The 16,258-nt window shown below is 36.7% G+C and overlaps 1 protein-coding gene across 3 annotated transcripts in view; it reads right to left on the bottom strand.

Moving 5' to 3' along the window:
• Positions 1 to 16,258, bottom strand: part of CTNNA1 (catenin alpha 1) — a 316,163-nt gene that overhangs the window by 100,476 nt on the left and 199,429 nt on the right. For all 3 annotated transcript variants that reach the window (XM_058541329.1, XM_058541339.1, XM_058541348.1), the window contains exons 6-7: positions 15,850 to 16,116; positions 12,904 to 13,107 (exon numbers count right to left, since the gene is read on the bottom strand). In XM_058541329.1, coding sequence (XP_058397312.1) covers positions 12,904 to 13,107; positions 15,850 to 16,116 — 471 coding nt within the window. The remainder of the gene's footprint in view (positions 1 to 12,903; positions 13,108 to 15,849; positions 16,117 to 16,258) is intronic.

Raw genomic sequence — 16,258 nt, 5'->3', positions numbered from 1 at the left:
TTCATAATCAATAGCAAAAACAAGGAATCTGAAATCATATTGGCCAACAAAATAGTGTTTAAGCCACCTAAAATTGTGTTGAGGCAACTTCTCAATAAGAAACTTGCATGGGCCGGCCCCATGGCTTAGCGGTTAAGTGCACGGCGCTCCGCTGCTGGCGGCCCGGGTTCGGATCCCTGGGGGGGGGGGGGGGGGGCGTGCACCAATGCACCACTTCTCCGGCCATGCTGAGGCCGCGTCCCACATACAGCAACTAGAAGGATATGCAGCTATGACCTACAACTATCTGCTGGGGCTTTGGGGGAAAAAATAAATAAATAAAATTAAAAAAAAAAAAGAAACTTGCAGAAGACAAGTCATGTCCCCACCCCAAAAAAAGCCCTGATTACTGCAATTTATTAAATTCCATTCAATCAAAGTCTAGTGAACAACAATGTAAACGTCACTACTAAATTATATAATAGTCAAGTAGACAAGAAACAAAAAGTTTCTTACTACACATGATAGATCTTTAAAAATACAACTCAGGGGGCCAGCCCAGTGGCATAGTGATTAGGTTTGCACACTCCGCTTGGGCGGCCCGGGGTTTGCTGGCCTGGATCCCAGGCGCAGACCTACACACCGCTTATCAAGCCATCCTGTAGCAGGCGTCCCACATATAAAGTAGAGGAAGATGGGCATGGATATTAGCCCAGGGCTAATCTTCCTCACCAAAAAAAACAAAAACAAAAAAACCACTCGGGGAGAACAATGTCTCTGGTAATGCTTAAGGAACTGGACTATGGAATGCCTAGATGATTAAGCAATGACCATTTCTGACCTTCTAAAAAAGTGCTTACTAAAAATTTAGCCAAGAAAGCTCTGTATCATCCAATGACTATACACTAGTTACACTCATTTTTGGAAAATTAAGGAACTCAAATCGAATCTAGTGACAAACGGTTTACTTCAAGGATACATATGCACAAGAACCCAAGCATTGCTGGGCAACTAGCCTTACGAGCAGCCACACAGGAAGCCGAGGATCCTCCCCTTCGCTGGTTGCACCCTCCTCCAATCTCAAATATCTGATCCATTCTTACTCTCTACGCTGCCTATCTAATTCATAGCTGCTGCTCACCCACAAATTCACTTTGCCACGACCCCTCATGACCCTGACTCTACTTAATGGCATAATTTCCTGCTTCCGTTCCCATTATCTAACTGCATCCTTTTCCCATTATTTTCCCATACAAATCCCCAAGAGAATCTAATCAGCCTAAGAGACATCATAGGCCAGCCTAAGAACTGGAGATTGAGAAGGGGGCTAGGTGGGATAAAACAAGGCCTTCCAGAGGTTGCAAGATAGACAAAAGCCCTCAGAAGAGCTATAAATATGGCAAGGACTGTGTCCTTAAGCATCTAATATGCTGACACCTACTCAAATAACCATGATGATGATAAGAGATGTGGGTTTTTCTTTATTTTTTATAATGGGATTTTCCAAACATATCTAAAAAAGGATTGATGATTAAAGTAAACGAACTTTCTTATGCAACACCACCAAGCTTTAACAACCATCAACTTTCTGCTTTCTCGTTTTATTTATCACCCTTCTGTTAGTTTTTTGCTGGAATATTTTAAAACAATCCACAACATCGTGTCATTTCATAAGGGATTCTCTTATATGTACCATTCCCCATAAACCTATGTTCATATCTGGATGGTCAAATCTTGAGGGTCAAAAGAATCGCCACTTGACCAAAACCTCAAATCAAAAACGTATAATTACTGACGTTTATCATTATAACCCTAAAATTAATGTAATTCTTGATTCAGAGTAGTTTTAAGAAAATGGTTAATTTTGCACTGGCTAGAAAAACCTAGTCAAAAAGAATAGTTTGATTCTAAATCAGCTTTTAGAGTTTGCAAAAATGAAAGAGCTGTATGGACAACGAATAAGAGCTAGCCAATGGCGTCAGTGTTAAAAAGCACTGTCATTAGAAATTTCCAATTTTAAAACTGGATTTTTTTCTGAATACTACAAAATTTAATATTGCTTTGAAAAAGAAAAATCAACGTCCATTTCCTCAATTAAGAAATTTTAATAATCTGAAAAAATCAGCTTTGAAAAGGTGAGGGGGGCAAGATGATCCTTTATCACAACAGAAATCTCTAAATAAGGGTATATATGAACAACCAACTTTCAAAAACAAAACAATTTTCCCATATGTAATGGTTTTGTTTCGCCAGTAACACAGAATCTTAAAAGCAACATAAACAAATATGTTCCGCTTCCCAGCAACCAGTGTATTTATTATTATGAGCATTAAAGATTATAGTTGGGTATCACTGGTCAAATATTTACAACTTTTCTTATAAAATATTGCAGATTATTTTACACCAGGGAATAATAAGCAATATTCATATAGACACAAGAACAAGGGCAATCCAAAACATAAATCTTTTTAGTTCTAGAAGATGAGTTTCATATTTGAATCTACAAAACGAATAATTCTCTCTCAAAGCAGGGAGAAGTAATTCAGGACAAGCATGCTCTGGAGTTAAATGTAAAGGACAAGTAGTAAGGAAGCCTTGAAATAAGATGTCACACTGCATTCTATTTGGTAGACTATTACAAACTGCAAATTACAAAACCAAAAGTTAGAATACCTACAAGTGGAGTAAAACAGGAGGCCAATCATTTCGACACATCTGAAAATAATACTTGTAAGACAATTTACTGCCCAGATATTGTTTTAGCATAAAGCAACTGAAAGGAAATATCTTCCTTTTATAGTATGTCTTCAAATCACGCCATTATGAAAAGGTCCTAACGCCATTTTCAGAGAATGACCAAACAAAATCAGTACTCAGTCTTTGGTTCCAAATATCCAATAACCCACTTTAAAATAAATAAGCTATTTAATGACTGTCAAGTACTTAGCAGTCATCAGATGTGAACACAGACTCAATCCAAAATAAACAGAAAGAATAAGGACATTCACTTGGAGAAGAAAAACATGACATTCCAGACTTTCACCCTTCTAATTTTATATTATGACTAAGAAATATGAAAACCAAAGTAATTTTCAAGACAGTAGGCCTGAAATCAGAGAAGAGGAAATTTCCTGGCAGACAGGAATTTGCCTGTCTCTGGCAAAGATAGCTTAGAAGCTCAATGAGTTTTTACTAACTACCTTAAGTCCTCTAAAACATCTACTAAAAAAAATTTTTTAAGATCAACAGAAAATATTAGGGTAGAAAGTTATGATTGATAAGCTTTTCGTTTTACATGTTTGTCACATATGGGCATTTTAGATAAACAGGTAGCCTCCCAAAAAGCCTAGCTTGCTACATTTAAACAATTACAATATTTTAAATGAATCAATTTATTATCAACACGACAGCTTTGCCAAAAGTAAAGCCTATTCCTTGGGCCAAAAAGAATAAATGAGGAAGAAGGAACTGTATTATAATTGCCTAAAACAATACCAATTTGCACTGGTACAGCACTTTACAGTTTTATATTCACATCAAAAAGGGTATCCAAATGAGGAGGGAAAAAGACCCTTCTTGTCAACTGTGATTAGATGCTTTACTACAAGATCATGCAGATCGGGGGTAGAGACTGCCATTTTGGCTCTTTGCTACAGGCAGAAAGCATGGAATGGACCTCCCACAAGAGTCAGGAAAGCAGCCTCAGTCTCTGCCTATCCAGATCCCTGTTTACCTTGTTCTTGGCTACACTTCATTTTTCATTTTTTTATTCCAAGGCATTTTGATATTTTTGCAATACCACCACCCATTAACCCATTTTTATCATTTTACTTGGTCTTGTTTGAGTGTTTCTCTGTGCCTTTTAACAAGGTCAGGTAGAGGGGCAGCTATTAATGACCCGTTTTACAGTTGAGAAAGCAGCTCTGGGAAGGTTACTTGATCAAGCTATGGAAGCATCAGCGTATTGTCCACCATCCACGGCATCACATGGGAAGAGCACCATGAGGAGCACCATGAGGAGTAGCTCTGGACTAAGAATCAGAAGCCTCAGTTCTAGTCTTAACTGTTCTTACCCGAATATGATCATGGCCAAGTTATCTCTATCTCTAGTTTCAGGCTGTTTTGAAAATAGGTGGTTGAGTTTTAGTTCTGGTTAAGACAGATTAAACACATTCCACCCTGTTTATCCCACTGAATGCAACTAAAAATCCTGGAAAGAACGCATAGAGTAGCAATCTGAGAACTGCAACAAGGAAGGGCCAAATCCACAATTATAGTTGGAGACTACAACACTCCTCTCTGAGTAATCATTAGAACAAGCAGACCCTAAATAAATAAACAAACAAACAAATAAATAAATAATAAGCAAGGTATATAAGGACTGAACCAACTGGATCAACCAACACCATCAACCAACTGAATCTAATTGACATTTACAGAACACTCCATCCAACAACAGCAGAATATATATACTCTTCAAGTGCAAGTAGAATATTCACAAAGGTAGCACTGGGTCATAAAACAAATCTCACTAAACAATTTAGAGAATTGAAGTCATGCAAAGCATGCGCTCTGACCATATTGAATTTGTATTAAACTAGAAATCAATAACAGAAACATAACAAGAAAATCTCCACATATTTGGAAATTAAACAACATACCTCCAAATCATCGACTGGTCAAAGAGGAAGACTTAAGGAAAATTTTTAAATATTTTGAACTAAACAAAAATGAAAAAACAATATATCAAAATTTACGGGATGCAAAGCAGAGCTTATATGGAAATCTGTCCTAAATCTTTACACTTAAAAGAAGAAAGGTCTCAAACTGATAACCTAAGCTCCCACCTCAAGAAACTAGAAAAAGCAGAACAAAATAAACCCAAAGGAAACAAAGAAAAGAAATAATAAAGAGGAGAAATCAGTGAAATTGAAAATAATAAAGAAAAATCAATGAAACCAAAAGCTGGTTCTTTCAAAAGATCAATAGAATTGATAAACCTATAGCCAGAGTGACAAAGAAAAATAAGAGCAGATACAAATTACCAACATTAGGAATGAATTAAAGAATATGGCTACAGACTCCCCACAAACAGTAAGAGGATAATAAGAGAATGTTACACGCAACTCTTTGCACACAAAATTTGACTAATTGAATAAAATGGACCAATTCTTTAAAAGCCACAAACTTCTAAAATTTATCCAAGAAGAAATAAGATAACTAAATTGCCTTATATTCATGAAAGAAATTGCATTTGTAACTTAAAATCTTCAAAGAAATTAGTTGGCTGGACTAAATTAAGACTCAGCAAACTTCTATAAAGGACCAGATAGCAAATATTTTAGGCTTTGGGGGCCATATGGTCTCTGTCACAACTACTCAACTATGCAGCCATAGATGATAAGTAAATAAATAGGCATGGCTATGTTCCAATAAAACTTTATTTACAAAAATAGGTGCCAGGCCAGACTTGACCTGAGAGCTATAATTTGTCAACGCCTACACTAGATGATAACAAATGTCACTCCCAAATTCTGAACTTTACAATTCTATACTTCCATGGTAAAAAATCACTTTGATATATAGCTCAAGAAAAGGATGATGCAAATGCCATCACCCAGAGATAACTGACTCTGTTTGACCAAGAATTGCTAGAAGCGTATATAGTAAACAAAAAAACCCTCACAACTCACCACTTTAGTCAAACTAGCCTTGAAGGAATCACTACCTCAAAAAGATGAATCAAGACCTTATTAAGGTGAAAAATTCTCAATTATCCCATATTAATAGTGTTTGGAAATAAACAACACAGCATATGATTATAAACAAACCTAAAAATTCAAAACACATAAAACTAAGGGTCTAAGTCTATTTTTAAACTTGGTGTCATTATGACGATAAGAAATATTGTCCAAAATACGGGAGAAAATAGAGAAGAAAATTTATATTGCCTATCATCCCACAACCCAGCAACATTTACTAATACTCTGATATATTTAGAGGTTATTACCGTTTAATCCAGAAACATATTTTAGATATGAAATATTTTCAAGCTTGCCTGACATCTAAAGAGCACAAAGCAATACCAAGGACAGTCTAACAGCAATCTCGCGGAGGCTAAAACCATATCCATCTGCAGCCTGACACTTGGGCCGGCTTCCATGTCTGCTCCATCATCCTGATTTCAAGAGACCACTCCACTATTGCTCCATTAGGCCAGCACTATTTCATCTACTACGTAAACATGCATCTTTCTGCATATAAAAGGTTAAGAACTCGGCTGTTAAATATTGCAATTCATAATGCCAGAGTAGCATACATAGGAAGTACCTCGAACCTCTTAGAAAGCAATACAAAATATAACTGGGGTGAGATGTCTTCCTCAGAGTTAAGAAGGTCTTTTAAACCTCTCATTTCACACCATAAGAAAATCACACATTAATTTTTGACAAATAAGGTTTCCAAATTGAATAAATCCTGCTCTGTCAAGAGAAGCAAGTCCTACATATGCTCAAATTTTGCATTCAATGCAACATCTATTTATATCTAAATTTTCCCAAATATGCTAGGCAGCTCACAGAAAAGCTTACACTAACAAATCAATATAACACATGCAAGCACAGCTACAGAACTATGGACTAGCAATACAGGTGAGAGTCTACAGCAGAAACCCAAGTGTTCAAGCAAAGATGGAAACCATAGCATACTGTACAACAAAGCTCAGCCCCTCTAGTTGCACATCACAGAACCAAATGAAACATCTGACACTTAACACTAGAGTCCAGAATGGGAGGATATTCTGTTCTGCTCACTTCAAGAAGCTATACCAGACATGGGTCTATATTATTTAGTATGGAGTATTTAATTTCAGAACAGTCATTTACAAAGCCATACAGTGGAAAACTCCCATCGCCATTAAAGATGTTGATGTAAAATTGTATTTGCTGACTTGTAAAGATGTACAATGATAAAGTATTAAGAGCTCAGATTTTCAGGTCACAGAGATCTGAGTTCAAATGTCAGCTGTATGTATATATATTTTTGAGCAAATAACTCAATAAAGGTTATTATGGGGGTAAAATAGGTAATAATGTACGTCTCTTAGAACAATGGCTGGCATATGGTAAGCACTATAATAGTACAGATGATCCTTATTTTATTGTTAAAAAAAGAAACAGTAAGGTAAGAACAGATATGTGTATACATATACACATAGCCAGAATGAAGTCTGGAATGCTATACATGAAAAATAGGTGGTAGGATTACAGGTGATTTATAATGAACACAGAACTTTTATAATCAGAAAAAAATTAAGATATAATTTTAAAAATAAGAAAATGCAGCCAGGAAATAATGCAGTAACAAGCTCTTCTAAGAGACCTTCAAAGGCTGGGAAGCTCTGGCTATGCTGAAGTGATTCCAGGAAGGCATTTGCAAAACTGAGAAGAGATTAGCATCTAAATTAAGTGCTTCCCTTCACTACAACAACAATATATCTTTGAAAATGAACAGTAACTGCATCCTATTCATACATTCCATATCAAACTATTATCCAAATCAAATAAAAATTTTATACCTGATATATAAACATAATCAAACCCTTCAAATATATGCCTAGTCCAATACAAAAAATGTTTAGTTATTGCATTCCTCTTTAAGGATCTTACAACCACTGCATCCAATGTTTTTGGGCAAGAAGAAAGATAAAATTTATCCTTTAGCAACATCAATCTCACCAGGTCCTAAGCTGAACCAATTTTCTTCTGCCTAAAGTTTTAGGCATTAAAAATACAAAGTATAATATAATAGCTACTATATATGGATTATTGTACCATTCTGGACATTCAATGAAGAAGTTCTTTTTACACTCTTACCTACTCAACCCTAGCTGGTTGGTTACTCAGTAGTCAGAAGAGAAATATAATGCAAGCAAGAAACACAAACTACATATATAATTTTACATTTTCTAGTGGCCAAAAGTAAAAAGAAACAGGTAAAAATTAAGTTTAAAGAACAGATTTTATTTAACCCAATGTATCCAAAATATTATCAACGAGATATTTTACATCCTTTTCCGTGTACTAAGTCTTTGAAATCTGGTGTCTAGTTTATACTTACAGCGCATCTCAATTTGGACTAGTCACATTTCAAGTACTCAATAGCCACATATGGCTACCGGCTACCATACTGAATGGCACAGAGCTAGAGCTACTCAAGCCCAAGGAATGTGCTGCTTCTCACCAATTCTAAGGCCTAACTCCAGTCAGTCAACACATATGACCATGAACTGCTGGACAAGATTGCTCAGGCCAAAGCCAAATGGAAGGCATTTCAAGGACTGAGGGTCTTCTATGTTTCAGATACTGTGTTAGGTGTTTTCAGATTTGGGTGGCGTTTTCTTGGGTGGGGGGAGTTTTGTTTATTTGTTTTTTGAGGGGTCAGGGGGCTGAGGATGGGTGTGGTAATAGAGACAAGTAAGCTTTGTTTCAATAAATTCTACTATTAGAAAAACAACTAAAAGCATATGCCTTAACAAACGGAAAAAGAAATATATTAAGGATCAGCGTATCCCTCAGCAGAATGAAGAGTGTGAAAAAAAGAATTCAGCTGTATGAAGAACAGGGCTCTTCAGAAGGAAGTTTTTCACTGGCAGTGAAATAACTTCAGAGAACATTATAACACTCAACTGGGCTCCAAAGTCATCTATATATTTAAGGAACAGAAATTTTAACCCATTATCCTGGCAGTTTATTTTAACTCATTAACCTAATAGTTTGAACCCTACTTATATGAATATTTTGTTTATATACAGAGAACATTAAGAGGATTAAAATTATTTTAAAATTTAAAAAACACTCTACATAGAAGAAAGGGAAAAAAACTGGAAATACATATCCCTAAATGTCAATAGTAATGGTGGTTCAGTAATTTAATGTACATGTATGACTTTTAATTATACAAAAATAAACCAAGTGGCAATAACTTCTTTCAAATTCAATTACATTTCATTTTAATTTAAATCCATTCACTTTTAAACCTCTTAAGATTATGACACCCATCCAAGCTGTTTTTCTTTCTCTAGAACCCTCACAGGCAGAGTAACCTTAGGCTCATAGAGCAAGAACAAATTAAACTTAACCACAATAACCGCATTTCATTTCAAGGAAACCTGGAAGTCATTTGTGGAACTACAAAGATCCAATGAATGGTCAAAAAACCTCTAGTGTCATTCATCAGAGGCATTTCCATAATGTTAAGTAAGTAGAGGTCAAATGCATTACTTTTAACATCAATATCTCTTAGAGCATCGTACAGTAAGTTAGCAATAGAGCCAAGAATACCCTCTAATTCTTCAAACCACAATGCAAGCAGGAGCATTAAGGCTGCTGGCTTCCTGGCCCTTGGAGCCTTTAAAAGGGAGTTTGGCCCTCACCTGATGAATTAAATTTAACTCTCTGATCTAAGACATCACTTTCACTCACTGCTTATTTCAGAGTACTTGGTTTAATTTTTTCAACAAACATCATTTGTATATTGAAAGACCTACAGAAAGTAGAGGCAAACCACCCACGGCTTCCTCCTCCAGAACCCTCTAGAATATAAGGCCGATAAGGGCAAGGATCTTTGGTTTTTGCACTAATGTATCCCTAGCACCATGAATACTCAAAATTGTTCATTTTATTCTCCTTCTCCCAAGTCAGCATGCGCTCATTAAGCAAGCACTTACTGAGGACCTCTTCTAGCATTATACTAGACCCTGAAAGAATATTTTTAAAATAGTTCCCATCTTTCAAAAGCTTAAAACCTAGTCGCCAAAATTACAAGGATAAAGGAAATATAATTAAGCAACAATTCAAGGAAGTAAACAGGTGCAAAACTTCAAGCCACAAAGAAATAATGTAAAACGGTGCAGTTTGAAATGGACTTCAGCAAAAAGATGGGATAAAAAATGTGGACCTTAAAGGAAGAGCAGGTTAGGTTTAAACAGGTGGGAAGGAAATTTCAAAAACACAATAAACAATGTCCTACTGAGGGCAGGAGTTCACACTGGCCTGAGCAGGCAGAACAGACTGGAAAATGGAGAAACCGAGTAGAGCCTGGAATAAGGCAACAGTACTGGAGACAGAAAGGAAGAAACGCAATAAACCATCTTTATTGCACATTGGAATCACCTGGGGAACTTTTAAAACTACTGATGCCTGCACCTCAATCCAGTGATTCTGACTTACTTGGGGTACAATCCGGTCATCAGGATTTTTAAAAGTTCCCCAGGGATTCTAATGTGCGTCCAAAGTTAAGAATCATTGCCTTAGAGGAAAAACCGATGTAACTTGGTAAGTGGCAACACAGGATGAAGGAGGAAAAGACTCAAGAGATTATGGCAAGATTTTAAGAGTATCTATCTATAAAAATAATGACATTACTTACAGAAGCCAGTAAATGAAAAAAGGAAAAACATGTGAGCCCTTCTGGACCTTACCACTCTGTCTACAATGTTCTACAAAGTGAACCAGTTCTAATTAATCCAGATTGTCTCAATTCTCCATATACCATAATTACTTGTTTAATATTTTTCAGCAGAAATATTCAAAACTTAAAGCGAACTATTTTTTAAATATCAAGGTAGAGCTCAACCTCAAGTATATAAAATAAATCCTCCATAAAGTCCTCTCAGGTTTTCCAGCTAGAAATAATCTCATCCTCCTTGCAATCCCCATGGTATTTTAGTGGTACCTACGATGACACTCCCAGAAAATGCCTTGGAGAGACCCTGTCTGTTTCAGAAGGGAGGGATCAGTGCCTCATTCCTCCTCTTACACAGTGCCCAGCACACTACTTTGCATGTGACACATACTCAATATGAACTGAGTGACAAAGGCAGACCCTGCCGGTTAAGTTCTGATTCCCACTAGAGGTTCTAAATGGTTTTAAGTGCTTCATAAATTAGCAAAAATCTATCCCCAGTTGCTTCTGCTTCTTGCACTCTTTTACTGTTCTCAGCTTTCTTCAAGGGTGCTTCATTGCCTTTCACCTTTATCCTCACTCCATTGCTTTTTGAGAGGACCTAGCCTGCTCACTGTTACATGAGTCAATACAAGGAAACTTAATATTTTCACCTTTAGGAGAAACATGTCCAGAGACCATCTTCTAAAAATATATTTCTGAATCTCAAGATAATTCCTTTCAAAACCCGATCATAATCCATAAATTTCAGCCGAATATCAATCATTGTTCTCGTTTTCACCTAGCTAATAAAATGTTACGTAACAATGTTGTTATGGTCTCCATGTCTTGAGTATAAATAAGGGTTTCCCATCTTTACTTACATCCATGGCACAAATAGAAAATACTATTTTTCTGACACTCTGGGGAAAAAACAGAAGGTTATTCATGACCAGGGATGACTAGCCCAAGATCTGACCAGCCCCAAGACTCAAGGGATATCTTGTAGACTGGGTAGGAAGCGCTAATATACAGCACTGAGAACAGATTTATCACATACTCTTCCCAACCACAGGCTATTTTTAAAGTGGTTTCCTAATCATAAATGCAGTGGTACTTTTGCACCACTTCAGCACTACACGTGATAGCAGATAACTGATCCACATACATATAATGAGTCTTTTGTTTCCCTGTATAAGACTCCAACATTGTGAGCCAGTCTTGAAATTATCCATTTTTTATATTTTCTGATTTTCAAGCTTAGATATGCATTTTTAAATGTGTCCCACATTTTCACTGTGACTTACCAACTGCTTTTCCATTTGATTTAACTAAGCCTCTAATCTCATTTTTCTCAGGTAGACCGCATATGATCAAAACATAGCAATGGCTTAAAAAAATTAAATACGCTTCACTAATTTAACAATATGGTAGAAGCAAGATAAACACAGGAAGGCATTCATCTTTACCCTAGGAATTCCATCATGACTCACCATTATACGTTCACTTACAAAGGCACATGAGTGAACAAACAAGATGTATGGCAAATGAACAAACGAGAAAGATCTTTGTCAAGATCTTTTCCTGAAAAGTATTAAATAGGCAAAAATCAACAGGGAGAACTAATTTGTATTGTCCCTCTTCCCTTTAACATGATTTTATTTAATTCATTCCTTCTTTGCCATAGTAAAATAATAGGTACAAGGTCTAAACTACAGCAACCTTAAGTTAGCATTAAACAACCGGAATGAAGAGGAAGTATTTGTAAAGGAAAAAGGAAGACACTGACAGTAGAGGGGGAAAAAAAAATCAACAAGTACAGTATTTTCTATGGAAAAAAAAAAAGTCAAGTGTCAAATTTCACAGCACTGGTTTTTAAACACCTTAAAGATTCAAAAACACTACTCAGTTTGTCTAATACAGCTCTAATTGGCAATTACCTACTCTTACAACATTCCATATGGTTCATGAAAAAAACTTCATCAACTATAAATATTTTCAGCATTCCCTTTTGCCCAAAATTAGTTGGCCACCTAGATATGATAATGGAATTTTAGGGGTATTGAAGCTCATTATCCCTAGGAGATGCATGCTGAAATATTTAGAGGTGAAGCGACACAATGTCTGCAACTTACTTTCAAATGTTTCATAGAAAAAAAGGTTGTGTATGTGTACACATACATATACACACATACATTTATACACACAAACATGCATATGTATCTACGTGTTAATTGGTCAATCTAGATAAAGGGTAGATGGGTGCTCACTGCATGATTTTCATAAGTTTAAAATTTTTCAAATAGAAAGTCGGGGAGGTAAGGGGCCCATAGAAAGCCATTTATCCATTCTTTGAAAAATTTGCCCCACCCAAAAGAGCCAAGGAGCTAAGAACATATTTGACGTTTATAGTTAAAACATCTCAGATTCAGTCTATTATGGAAAACTCCCCTTACTTCAAAGAAAAGTTTTGATACTCACGTTGCCCATGTACTCCGAGAGCAGGTCCTGCAGAGCCTGGCGGACAGCATTACACTCTGCCACAATTCTCTCACGCCTGTCATCACGGGTGCAGGACGAGTCGGCCATCAGGGCAGCACCACTAATAATGCTTTCCAGGCGCTCCTCCAGGGAAGGCCTAAAGCGCTCTTCGCTGAAGCTCAAGGGGTCCACAATGATTTGTTTCTGCAGAGGAAGTGTTATTGAATGTTAGTGCTAATCTCTGTTCCCTCCATTACTCAAGAAGGTGAGGCAAGTATTGATTAGAAACATCAAGATTTAAGACAGGGGCCGGCCCCATGGTGTAGGGGTTAAGTGCACCTGCTCCACTGCTGGCGGCCCAGGTTCGGATCCCGGGCGCGCACCGATGCACCACTTGACATGCCATGCTGTGGTGGCGTTCCACATAAAGTAGAGGAAGATCGGCATGGGTTTTAGCGCAGGGCCAGTCTTCCTCAGCAAAAAGAGGAGGATTGGCATGGATATTAGCTCAGGGCTGATCTTCCTCACACAAAAAAAAAACATTTAACACAAAATTCCAATGACTGAAAGAAAGTTACACTTCTTGGTACATGACAGGCTCTCTCTCACAAGTTGGCCTATGGTAGATCACTTCTCAAAGAAGTGAAGGCACTGGGAGAAATACTATCTAGCTGAATGAGGGATGATTCCACAAATGCAAACACAAACATATTAGCATAAGAATCAGGTTCACACTACTTAATCTGAACATCTAAAGGTCAGCCTATATAATATTAGTAAGGTAAGTTACCAGATGAGAATTACAACGAAAATAAAAGTTGGCTCTCTTTTTCTTTTCTATGTACAGAGTATAAAATTGCTACAGAACTGTTTCACCACAAAAAAATTAATAAACAAAAACAAAACACTGACTTCTGTCCTCAAAGTTTCAGAAAGGAATGCATTTATAATCAATTTCAATCTATTTTCCTCACCTTATACATCTCATCAAATTTTATAAACAATTCAGTCTTAAATTTATCCTGTTATGTCTAAATTGGAGACTTTCTTTGCTCAAAGACCTCCATGTATTCTGTAAGAGACGATAGCAATCTGTCCCAACAAAGCCACTCTGTGAAGTATAACTGCCCAAAAAACAATAAACCCTTCCTCTGTCTCCCTTTCACTCCCCTGACTCCACTTATATCCAGCTTTACCAGTGAAGAGTGAGGTCAGGTCACAAGTAAGCTTTAGGTACAAGGTCAAACATCAACACCCCCAAGACAGCAGCTGTTGGCCTCCCTCCAACTTCACTTGATACAATTTATCCTCATACTGGTAAATGTCTGTCCAAATATTTTGCCTTTAATTTTTCTTTATAGGGACTATGTTCTTATTGATTTCAACTTAAATGCCCAGTTTTTTTCTTAAAAAAGCTTGCCCTTTCCAAAAAATATACGTTTCTTCTTTCTTGTCTTCCAAACAACATTCAGTTTCAAAATTGAACATAAAACACCTTGAGCTCTTTATTAACCTATACTTTAACTGATTATTTTTCTTACCCGATTAAGTCATTGCAGGATTTCTCTGCTCAAAATGAATACACAATGCCTTCTGACCAGGAATAAGCAATAAATGGTCACAGAATTTTAATAGAGTCATAGAGCCGCAACAGGCCTGCCATCATTTAGTCCAACCCCCTCATCTTATGAATGAAGTTTCACTGTAGCCCTAAGAGGTTAAGTGGCCTCTGATATATTATTACATAACTTAGGGTAAAATGTAACCCTTACTGCCTTGAAAGAGGCCAATATCTAATGCTGCCAAATTTGAGGGGGAAAAACAACAGTGCCAGTAAATTGTAAGATGCATCATAAGAGTTTGCTAAAGTCATTTAATGTTTAAGGCTCCAGGGTAAAAATTCAGCTCTAACACCATGGTCTTTAGGCTTAACACTGTCTTTATGATTTATGAAAAGTCTTAAACCAGCCATGCATATCAGCAAGGATCAGTTACCCCAGCCTAAGTAAAGGGGTGAGACAAAGGAAAGAAAAGGCAAAGGCAATGAAAAACTGTTAAAAACAAAATGCACTCTATTATGTTGATTCTGTACTTCAAAGCATTTCTACTTATGAAAGGATGCTGGCCACCTGGAAGGCAATTTTCTTTACGTTATTAAAAAAAAAAATTTTTTGAACCCAACAATTGGTAAAAAAAAAAAAAAAAAAAGCACTTAAAAAAAAATCTTAAACTGCTGCCATCTACTGGAAACCATGAGGCATTGTGGGTAGGAATTAAAAAACACAAAATCCACCAAAAAATTTAAGATTAGAGTTGATACATAGGACAGTGTGTCACAGAATGTATACACGGAACAGATCTGGGGCATCATCTACAAAAGGTAATTATATGGCACTGTGCTAAGAAAATATTTTATCCCAAATTTGCTTCTACTTGATTAAATTTTGTCTATTACAATTTAGTCATTGAGAAGAGAAATATATCTAGAGAGACAAGTAAGATTAAGATGATGGCACTTCTGCTGTAGTCACTTATGATGTGTCTGTATCTCCCACCAGACTGTGAGCCCCTGGAGGGCAGAACTGTGTGCACTTTGCCTCTGTGTCTCCCATAGCTTCCTATCTTTCAGAAGGTTAAAACCTTGATTGAAATGAACCGAACTCATATCCTCAATAAAGAATCCCCTCTTAGGAAACGCAAGTTGCATAAAAGAATTCAGAAGTTTAACTCAAACTAAAAGAGCAAAGAAAGAAAGAAAAAATAAATGTTTTAGGTCAAGTCAAGATCAAGTAGACAGATGATTCATAAAATTTCTTTCAACTTAGATTGCAAATCTAAGTAGAAATTGAGCTTTCATCAGAAACCTTGATCACATTTTCCCAGGGATCTGTTAACTTTGGAGGATGGTCAAGAGTATGAAAGTATAACCTCCCAAGTATAACTTACATCAAAGTTATTGAGTGCATATGCCAGTTCTCCTCCTCCACTCTGGTGCTGGGAGGCATCATCTGATGCAGTAGCCTGGGCTGCATTGGAAATGCCTGTGACTGCCTGCTGCAGCTGCTTGTATATCAGATCTCTGTTGGCCTTATAGGCTGCAACATCAGGGTGCTGTAGGCATGCCTGGGATGCCGTATAGAGGATCGGAACATTTTTCTGCAGGATTCCTCTGGCTGCAGCCATCTGATCACGATGGCCCACATCTTTCAGTTCCTACAAGAGTAAAACAAGAAAATAGAACAGTCTTTATATAGGTTCTATTCATATAAAAATTTGTCGGTAAATGCTGAAAAGTTAGAATTTCTGCTAATTAGATACAATGTTTTCATTAACAGCCTAAAAGTTCATCACAAAG

Source organism: Diceros bicornis, chromosome 1 (genome assembly GCF_020826845.1).
Source record: "Diceros bicornis minor isolate mBicDic1 chromosome 1, mDicBic1.mat.cur, whole genome shotgun sequence".
NCBI lineage: Eukaryota > Metazoa > Chordata > Mammalia > Perissodactyla > Rhinocerotidae > Diceros > Diceros bicornis.
Note: the sequence above shows the minus strand (reverse complement) of the source record. Positions and strands in the feature narration are given on the sequence as shown.